The sequence below is a fragment of the Nicotiana attenuata genome, unplaced genomic scaffold, assembly GCF_001879085.1.
Source record: "Nicotiana attenuata strain UT unplaced genomic scaffold, NIATTr2, whole genome shotgun sequence".
NCBI lineage: Eukaryota > Viridiplantae > Streptophyta > Magnoliopsida > Solanales > Solanaceae > Nicotiana > Nicotiana attenuata.
In genome coordinates, this window is record NW_017671885.1 from 227712 (window position 1) to 239221 (window position 11510).

The 11510-nt window shown below is 35.4% G+C and overlaps 1 protein-coding gene across 1 annotated transcript; it reads right to left on the reverse strand.

Annotated features, from left to right (window-relative positions):
• Positions 1–5181: 5181 nt before the first annotated feature.
• Positions 5182–10332, reverse strand: LOC109210726 (peroxiredoxin-2B). The gene is made up of 3 exons (XM_019374178.1): positions 10115–10332; positions 9931–10010; positions 5182–5609 (listed from the first exon to the last, which is right to left on the reverse strand). Exons 1-3 carry the CDS (start codon positions 10267–10269, stop codon positions 5356–5358), a joined length of 489 nt encoding a protein of 162 aa, XP_019229723.1. The 5' UTR covers positions 10270–10332; the 3' UTR covers positions 5182–5355.
• Positions 10333–11510: the final 1178 nt, after the last annotated feature.

The window sequence follows — 11510 nt, forward strand, 5'->3', positions numbered from 1 at the left end:
CCCCCCCCCCCCCTTTTGTTTCCTCACATTTTATTGTTTTAATTTCTTTCTTTTTCTTCCATGTTTTGTACGATTTTGCTCCAAATCTCTTCATCTTCATACCGTTTTATTCCTACACAGTTAAACTATAATATATATATATATATATATATATATATATATAGCACAAAGTAATATAATTAATACTCAAAAGATGATTAAAAGTACTAGAATGTGAGGCAACAATGGTTAAATAAATGCATTTTTTTGGTGGAACATCAACCGTGGGTTTTAACTTTCCACCAAAACTTTTGGGATATAAACTTCCAAGATCTTTGTTCTATGGGAGTGTCATATAGCATTTTTCTACCCAATCACGACTGTCGGGGAGTTCACCGAAGACTTTCATGGTTGCTGAAAAACAAGAAAATATAAGAAAGTAAGTATTCTAAAGAATATGGCATTTTAAGGGGCAAAGGGAGAAAATCACGTGCAAAATTTCATTTCTCGGGGAAAGGCATGTTTTCATCTCCCACCAAGGCACGAGTGGGAACAGCCACGAATCGAGCATACCAATCCGGTCATGATCATCTTCAGGACTAACCAAGACTCTTTTTCTTCTCGCTACAAGTGTAAAAACATCCTCCCGAAAATGTTTTGGAGAATACAGATGGAAGAGATGACGAAAAGAGAAAGGGGCGAAAACTAAACCCGATAAGTAACGGAAGCTGGCCACCGCCCTCCACGTTATTGGGCTTATTTGCCCAAGTCAAAAATTGAAGTAACGACAAAATTCAATGATCATTGGATCAATAGGAGGTTTGAACCCTAAGATGAAGGGATAAGTGTAGACGAACGAATAACCTTCACGATATGAGGTTATTCGCACGTCAAAACTAGGAGCGGTGACTGGAAAGTCAGGTTTCCAATAACATTCACGACATCTAAGGGGAGAGGAGCGGGGATCAATAGGAGGTTTGCATCCTAAGGTGAAAGGATAAGTGTAGGCGAACGAATAACCTTCACTGTAGGAGGTTATTCGGTCGTCAGCACAAGGAGCGGTGATCGGAAAGTCGGGTTTTCTTAAGACTGTGTTTACACAAGGAACTTAATTCCCTCATAATTTTGGAAGTGGCACGACCCAAAATCCCGCCTTAGGTGTCGTGATGGCACCTAGTCTCTAAGACAAGGTAAGTCGATTACTTACAACAATTGAGCTAGTTTAACAATGATATTTTAAAATAGAGATTTATATAAATACCAAAATAATTGTGAAATAAGCCTACGCGGCAATAATCACTACAACCTCTCAAGACTAGGTAATACAGAGTCACGAACTCTAGATGAATACATGGAAAGATCTCAAAGATCGAAATACAATACTATTCAAATAACAAGCTGATAGTACAATGAAAGGAAAGGGCTCAAGGGAATGCGACGACCAAGCAACTCTACCTTGAATCCTCGCAATTAATAAGCTAACCCTACATGAGTCCGATATCTCCAATACCTGGATCAGCATAAAAATATGCAGAAGTATAGTATGAGTACACCACGGTCGGTACCAAGTAAGTATCAAGACTAACCTCGGTGGAGTAGTGACGAGGTACAAGTCAAGACACCTACTAGTCAAAATAACATGTACAGTATAGAAGTATAAAGCTAATAATGAAAGAAGGAATCAATAAATGGCAACAAGAATCAACATATGATATAAACAACAAAGTAATAAGAACGCCGTGAAAGTACCATTGAAACAAAATAATAACAACCAACTTATCAATGCGTCCTAACACAATTCTTGCAACGAAATTATTCCGAGATACCTCATCTCATAATCACAAGTCACAAGTCTCAAACCACAAAACCATATGCTCACAGCACCTTGTGCCCACATTTCTATCACAACCGCACGAACAACTCACGCGCCAATATCTCAATTCGCCTGGCGTGATCACAGGCTTACTATCACAATCAGCCCCGCATGATCACAGGCTCAATATCACAATCCGCCCAGCATGGTCACATGCTCAATATTGCAATCCGCCCGGCATGGTCACAAGCTCAATATCAACATGAAAACAGATAATACAAGAATACTTGGGCATGATCAATAAATGTCAAGTTTCATACTCCTGAACTAGTATGAGTGGCATGATACGGTTTATGCTTGTGCGAGTGTACTATTACAACCCAAGTCAACAAGTAATATCAAAGACATTGAGTAGCTCATTGAAAGCAATACAACAAGTCACATAAGGTGCATGACATACGCAAGGAAGATCACACCATCACACAAATATCATCAACACAATGCCCCCTGGCCATCACACATCATCCCTGACATTGCCACCCTTATCTCTTCGATAGCCACCCGTATCACTCCTCCCTGACCATATCATTAGATGTCCGTTTCAGTCCGCATAATAGCCACCTTTATCGCTTCGCCCGGACAATAACATAATAGCCACCTGTATCACTCTGCACAGTCAATAGCAATGAGATGTCACTCTTATACTTTGCATAACAACAATAGTGAGATGCCAAAATCTGGCTCATTAGATGAGGATTACCCAAGACTGTATATAGAGCCAATGAAACCCATATCCTACTGATGTGGGAATCAACAAGTACAATATCTTGAACCATTGCTTCCTCTTTTCTTCTTTTTGGTTCTTCTTTCTTCTGTTGCCTTAGCTTGTGCCTGAAGCCCCTTAACTTTTCATCAGCATCATCGTCATCTTCATCAAGTATGCCCTCCAAGTCTTCATTAAAATCTAAGTCTTTAGTGTCACTACTATTTAGATTAGTCTTCACAACACCAATACCAGATGGATTTGCATCTAGGTTTGCTTTCTAAGCCTCCAATAGCCACTTTTTTTAGTAGTATTTATATTTAGGTGAAACCCTAGACCTAAAATTATTTTTCCTAGCCTGTGAGCACATTATAAAATCTATATGGACCATATTTTTACTATCATAGTACCATCAACCACATGCTTGATGTAAATGTCTAAAAAGTCTTCTTGCTTCAAGCTTGAGACAAGACCCAAATATTCAAAATTATTTTTCAACAGTTTAAACTATTTTATTGTTGTGTCTTGGTAATAAAAAACCCATCAATTATATAGTATCCCAGTTTACGTGAATAATTATTAAGTTCAACTAAAGAAAAGTGATCTAAGTCGATACCCCACTGTTTAACCCCTAATCCCCCCTCTTATTTGGGAAATTCTCTCTCGGAAACTTTTTTCCCGTTGTGAAATCTAATAGTTATAATACTATCCATGTGGAATTGCAGCAGAATAAAGAAAAATGAATATTTCCCAAAACCCTTGACAAAAGTCTTAACTTTTAACCCCAAATAATGAGATAACCCAACTCATTTAAACTACGAATTCAAGACAAAAATAATTCTTTTTACTGATTCTACCACTAATTAGAGAAAAACAAAAGAAATCTCTTAAAAAAAGTTCTTCAAAACTCTTGACTACAAAATCTACAATCAACCCTCCAATCCCTGAGTGTAAGAGGAAATCTCCACCTCTACATGATTTCATCTTGATCTTTGTGGAAGTTTGGGTGAAATTTTACTTTAGAATTAAAGAGATGTGATTCAAACTCGAAGAATTTGATAGGGGATGGGAGTCAGGTCTAAGAGAACGAAGAGATAGGGAGAAGATGAACAAATGAGGGGTATTATTTGGCTTTAGACTATTATTTGCTTACATGAAATAAAAATATTATCTGTTTATTTGCTACATAAATGGCGTTTGGACCTCCTACACAGAATCCTACATACACGAGTGTTAAAAATAGCACCTGGACGAGTTCAAGTGTCTATCTGATCACTCCTTACATTTATATGTCTATCTTACAAATGCCAAGATTAAGGGGCTATCTCTATCTTAGGTACTTGGCCCAAATTTTTTAAGAACTTTGGCAAAAAGCTTTTTCAACAAATTATTTTTTGACATCCGCTCAATAAATATTTGAATTTCTTGTTTTTGAAAATTTTATTTGTGTAGATAGTTGTAGTTATCTTTTAAGAGTTGTACGTTTGTGAGTAAAGGAATAGTTTTTTTGAAAATTATTTGAAAATAAATGAATAGGTAAGTGACGCTGTTGATACAAAACAAAGAAAGATGAATTTAGTAAATAAATTCATCAAGTTAAGTGATTATTTAAGAAATTTATTGAATGATGTCATCAAGCTTTCCACCTCATGCAATATTACCACCTTAACAACAAGATCCTGAAGCAAGAGCGGAAACCTTCTGCAAAAATATTCCAAAACTCTTTCATAATGTGGCCAAGCTTCCTTTGGCCGAAACTGGTTTTTTTGAGCTAAAAATGCTTGCTTTTCCAAAGTTAAAGGTATTCGGCCAAGCTTTTAGAAGGTAAAAAACAATTTGAGTAGAGAAGTTTTGAAAAGCAAAAAAAAAAAAAAAAAAAAAAAAAAAAAAAAAAAAGGTCTTCCCAAAAACACTTTTTTGAAAAGTACTTTTGGGAAAAATATACTTATAAATACTTTTTAAAAGATTTACCAAACAATAATTACTGCTCAAAAGCACTTTTCAAATTAAGTAGCCAAACACAAACTGTTTCTCGCTAAAAATACTTTTTTTAAAAGTACTTTTGAAAAAAACACAAAATAAGATGATTTTAGAAGTTTAGACAAACAAGCTATCAGTTGCATCAAACTCCAGCCCCAGTTCTCTCCTGTATTTTGCAGAATCATCAGCAAAGAACATCACATCACTTTCCTCTAGCTTATTGTTTGCCCACATCTTCATCACAAATGCATCATTCGCATCTTAAAATCGAGAAACAACAGCATGCAGATGATATTACTCAATATTGCAGGTTAATTGAAAATACTGTGACAATATAGAGAACATGGGAAGGAGGCAACAATTCATCGGGTACACCCGAGAGTGAGAGTGACATTTACAGCAGCAAGGCTGTGCACTGACCATTCTGAATATCAGTGATAAATGAAGGTAGCATCAACATTATCGAAAGTTCCTCCTTTGCATCTAATATATGGCATACTCTTTTTAGGATATTATTTTGAAAGATTTGAGTGGTGTACAGTGTACACATGTATTAACATGTTTCCACATCAACATTAACATGTTTCCACCTCAACCTTGGACCAATTTGTTACATTGCGGATTTAATTGCCTCCAACACACAGTGGAGCAAGTAATCCGAGCAGCAAGAAGTTTTTTATTACCATATTAAAGCATTCTTCATACAAACTTTGATATTGTGGAATAGAACCAGAGTACTTATATTTCAAAATATTGTTGGCATTACATTCCAGAAGATATGTAAATACAGCCAAAAACACACGGAAGGCAATGATGAACCTTAAAGAGCCTTGAGGATTTCATCAGCACCGGAGACGGTGAACTCCCCTCCAGATTCAATGTTAGCCGCTTTCACCTTGAGGTCCTCAACCAAAAGAGCATACCTTCGAGATCGAACACCAAGCCCCTTTTCAGACAGGTCTAGCTCAAGCCCGAGAGCATGAGTGTATTTTCCAGCTCCATCGGCAAGGAATTTAACATGTTTGTTATCCGGGTATGTTTTTGCCCAGGCCTTCATCACAAAGGGGTCATTAACTGCAGCAGGAAGCAAATATGTAACAATTTCCATAACAATACACCAAGCATAGTAGATTAAAAAGATGCACATGAAGGTCAGCAGAAATGACTATCGTGCTGCATTCCTTCTAGTAGGTGTTTTAGTTATATTCTGTTCACCAGAAGAAATCATTGGCTCTTAGCATAGGCTAACAAACCTGCTACAACTTAATTTTTATGTTTAAAAATTTGCAATCCACCTCTTTCCCCTGGTAGTTCCCACCTGTTGAACGCAGCTTGAAGCAGCAGCAAGAAAGCGCCACTCTGGCATATTATTCAGACACCACGACATGGATAAAATATAATCACTGGAAAAAAATGGTACTTGCACTAAAGATATGATCAATTTTTGCTGATGACAGTGCACTCACCTACCAAGACCTGCTAATCTTACTGTCTTAATTGGCCCATTTTTTATCTCCACAAGCCAGTTCAATGATCCTGATATTTGCTGGCTATATATACCTACACTCTTTACCCCTCGCTACTTATGGATTGAAGACAATTATCAGCTGAGAACAAAACAAACTGGGATAACAAAGTCATCCCTACTTCTGAATCTTCTAATGAATTGTGATTTTCTTCCTGTAAATTCTGCAACAAATGAAGCGTGGAAATTTGGTAGAACTCCATATTAAGATCAGGTAAAAGGAAAAAGGTAAGACGAGATGAAGCATGATGTTGGCACAGCAGGCAAGGACGCGAGGGCAGTTTTGTAACTTATGAAAGTCATGTACATGAACAAATCACCTTAGAATTGAGAAGCTACTATTAGATCTGTAGTGATTTTGCATAGTTTTGCAATCAAATCCGACACCAACCATGTGAAGCTCCAATATGTTTCAGCAAGAAAAGGGGTGACAACCTATTTACAAGGATCGTCCACCTTCAACCATTAGGTTGGGTGTTCAGGTCTAAAAGTAGGAAAAACCACTGTTGGGTTCCTTAGAATGCAGAATTGCAGATTTAGGGCTAGGGGGTTACATTGACCCCATAAGACAAAAAAAATGTTCGAGCACCCCGAGAGGGATAAAAATATCACAAGTTGTCATAGTAAATGAAGGATAAGGAAGAAAAGTCATGAGAGAAAACATTTTCATTTGATTGTACCTATGACAGTTTTCCTATAGGTGATTGGATGTACCCTTTTCCTTACAAACAAAAGTGTTTTTCAAAGGATTGGGAGAATTAGCAAGGTTGCATTTTATCTTTAAAATTGTTGGATAACTAAAATAAATATGTTCCATGTCAAATAGCTTAAACTTTTAAACGAGCTAATTCACACAATTCAATACAATGCTAGAGTAGACCAAGCTTCTGATATCAAGTCCATCCATAAGCTAAAAATATTTCACTAGCTTGGCCATGAAAAGATTTAGACCCACACATGAGCGACACCTTGCATGCTTATATAAGAAATAAACAAAAGCATCCCATTTCTAACTGTTTAAATTAAATTTCAGATGCGATTTATACAATTCAGAAAATTTTATACCAAATAGTTCTGGTTAGTCTTATTTTAAGTAATTTTGAAATTCCACCACAATATTCAACTTTAGTTATCTTTTGAGATTCCATATTGTGGACTCCAACTAATTTAAGATTGAAGAGATTAATTGTATTTTCCCTATAATCACGTGAATATTCCCAAAAGATATTTAAGTTTTCTGCAAAAGAACCAAAAACTCAAACTATAAGGGGTTCTATTGCTAAGTGACTTTTTTGTTCTTGAAGTTACATGTTTTCTACTACACAATAAGAGTAAGTAAGCTAGGAAGAGGCACATGCAAGCTTGCCAACTGGACTTTTATGAAATTTAGTGTTTCTTAACTTATTGCTTTCACTTCCAGTTAACATGAATTATCGAGGCTGTTTGTTAAATAAATATGTGGGTCCCAGAGATCTATACTAACTCCATTATCTTTTCAGTCCACCAAATGCCTAAAGTTAAAAGTAAGAAATAACCTTCAATAATTTAACTACATGCCACGTGGTATCAGTATCAATATTAATTAGCACAGACAACTTCCGATGATTAAAAGTGTACGCATTTATGCGAAATCAAACGCCCTTATACATTTTTATTATATAATAAATATTTCTATGCAAGTATTGGTCGAACGTGCTTCCATGAATGTGGTCTTGTCCTCATTTGATTTCAATTAATATAAATATAGCTTGAGCGATTATTTTAAACAACTCTTTTCTTTTGTATCAACGAAAATTGAAAAAATCTCTACAACAAATATATAAATATCTCTTTGACATAAAAATAAATCCAGGAGACATGGAATGGAGTGTTGGAGAGGTGTGAAAAGAAACTTACCAGGTAGTGAAGTAATTATCTCTCTCTAGCAGGGAAGTCTATTTTAGTTAATAGTGTATTAGACTCCCTCCTTACTTATATGATGTCTCATTTTCCATTACCAGCAAAAGTTGAGAAAAAAATTAATATTTTAAGGAGGAAATTCATATAGCACGGGAATAAGGAGAAGAAGGTTTACGATCTAGTAAAGTGGAGTACTCTGATTAACAGCGAAGGAAGGAGGGCTGAGGGTCAAAAATTTGAGATAACATAACAAGAGCCTACTGATAAAATGGTTGTGGAGGTTTCCTAAGGGGGGAGCCGGCTTGTGAAGGAAAGTAATTAGTGAAAAATATGGGGCACATGGTGCACAGCCAGAGTTTATGGCTCTTATGGTGCAAGTGTCTGGAAGTCCATAAGATGTCTATGGACAACTTTTAACTGCAATGTCAGTATCAAGGTGGGTAATCGTGCCAAAACTTCTATTTGGGATGATGATTGGATTGGGAATAGACGTCTTAAAGAAACATTTCCGGACCTTTTCAATCTAGTACAGCATCCACAAGCTACTGTGGCTGAGATATGGAGCTTACAGGGCTGGAAGGTTACTAGAGTGACTAGCTCAGAGGATTAGAGTACGTGGCTACGAACCACGGTGTCGGGGGTTCGAATCCCTCCTCGCCCACAACCGGCCCATTCTTCAAATTGCTAGAAAGTTCCAAAGGTACTACTGAATACCTATGGAACAAGATGACAGACCAGGGTGGGAAAGAAATAACAGAGGAGTCTATTATGTGAAATCAACATATGTTATCTTAAATTGTTCTGGGAACCAGCACATAGGGCCCTGGCAATGGAAGCACATTTGGAAGGTGAAAATTCCATTTAAAGTGGCATGTTTCTGCTGGCTTGTGGTCAAAGAGGGTGTTCTAACACATGATTGTCTGGTGAAGAGTGCTCTACATGTTATTTGTGATGAAAAAGAGGTTGATACAAACAACTGCCTGTTTCTGCACTGCAAAGTAACCAACAAGTTGTTGATTGAATTGGACAATTCCCTAGACAACTACAGAAGTGACAGCATGTTGGAATGATCCAGGTATTATACTGAGGCAGAGAGATGGTGGACCAAGATTCCAGCATGTATTTGGTGGATAATATGGAAGGAAAGAAACTCAATATGCTTTGAAGATAGAGCAAATTCTGAGCAATATATTTTTGTTTCACTTTGGTGTAAAGGAGCCCTTGTAGATGATTTAGAATCTACAGTGGACAACAGTGGGTCCTTGTAACTATTAAAAGACTAGGTTTTTGTTCTTTTTGTGGAGTCTTGTAACTATGTTTTACTCTTACCACAATTTTTGTACTAAAAACTACTTTATCTTTGTTATAAAAGCTGTTGCCTTCTCAAAAAAAAAAATCTCGACATAGGAGGAGGAGGAAGAAGGGAAGAGCGTGAGTCTATATGAGTATACCTATAACATTTTTTAAAAAGTAAACAAAATTAAAATACCAGTTCAAAAAAGGATACCGGATGAAATATTCTGAACTAACAATACACCTAAAAACTTAATAATTACAGTTGGGGCCCGTCCTGGGATACACTTTTCTGAACAAAGACACAATTTTGGTAATTACAGTAAAGTCGAGTTTGCAAGCATAGGAACAAGTATGGATTTCAAGAAATTAAAAAAATTTGAAACTTATGGTCCAGAACAAGAAATGGACATTTGTTTGGATATAAATAATCTAATTAAGGATAAAAAGAGAATTTTAAAGTTAAAAGTTATTTTCAAAATATAGAATGGTTTTCTTCTTGTGTCACATAAATTGAAACAAAGTCAGTAAAAATCATAGAAAGACCTAGATAAGACAAAAGAACTTGTTGAAATTCTAAGCTTTCGGCATAAAAATAGTTAGAAATCCTCTTGGTGAAGCAAAACCAAAGAAATAAAATTCTACATCACAGATTATAATTGAGGAGAAGAAACATACCGCTAATGCAGAGAATTTCGTCCACGCCTTTAGATTTCAACTCGTCAGCCTTCTCAATAAACCCAGGCACATGCTTCGTGCTGCATATATAAACATTTCAAATTCCAAATATCAGACTATTTTTCTCGAAAGTTCCATTCTTCCATTAGAAATTCCAAACAAAATGAAGAAATGAAAGTAGGACCTGCAAGTGGGAGTGAAAGCTCCGGGAACGGCGAAGAGAACGACCTTCTTGCCCTGAGCAAGAGAGTGTACGGAAACGCTCTGCAACTGATCTTGCTCGTCGAAGTAAGATACAGTTCCATCGGGAATAATGTCACCAACGGCTATCGCTGCCATTTTTGTATAATAGCTTTCTCAATTTTCTCCGGCGACAATTTGTTGACCTAGTGAGGCAAGAATTATATTTATTAGGTGGATTTAATAAAAGTTTTGAAGTCCGCCAAATTATTATTAGGTGGATTTAATAAAAGTTTTTAAGTCCGCAAAAAGTTATGGGGATTGGGGTCCGGATTTGGATGCCTACTGCAAAAGAGAGTAGGACACCCGACATCTTTTGAGCTAACAAGTGTATGGCTGACACAAATTATATTAAATTATGATTGAGTTATATGAATTATGTGTAAATAATTTTAAATATAAATTTTTTAGATTTTAAATTTATATATATATATATTAAAGCAAGAAAGTTATCATTTATAATTGACATTATGGTTAAGCCAAGTGGCAAGCTAATAATGTCAATAGTATATGGTAAAATTATCTTTAATTCAAAACTCATTTTAGTGGCTGTAGTTGATTTTTTTTTACTCCATATTGATATGTTGGACATTAGCCATATAAATATCTGAGTTATTTGAATATATGTAAATAACCTTTAATATTTAACCTTCTAAATAATGAATAAGATAATCGTCCACATATTAGTTAGAAGCACTTACATGAAAAAAGACTAACATTTTCTATTCTCGTAGTATAATCTTATTTTTGCATCGTATCTCTCCATAGGTGTCATTGGAACCTAAAAATAGCCCATTAGAGTGAAAATAATAACTCATATTTAATGGCAACAGCCCAAAGGTTACACGATATTAAACGATCTTCGATTACCACCGTGACTTCTTATACTACGACTTGAACCTTATTAGGTATGATTTTATCTTTTCAAAAATATTTTCTATTTTAAAAATTTCAATTACTAATTTATATATTTATAAAATGAATTATCTTTATAATGATTGCAAGTGAAGATATTATCCTTAATTAAATTCACTTTAGTCGGCTATCTAAAAATTTAAATGCTTCTTTGGCCGGCATTATTTCATTATGACTCCACTTTAAGGTTATTTCCATATCGCTACCCATAATTTGAAGATTTTTAAATATCCTATATATACAAAAATTTGTTCTTTGAATTAATTAAATGTTAAATAGTTTGATTATTATTAAAAAAATATTGCCCTATATTGTCTTAAAATATCAAATAGTTATTTTTAACATCATTACTTGGCTTAACCTCAAATCAGATTACTCAAAAATTGCAGTCCCAATCAAATTTGAATATCTATCCAGTTTGATAG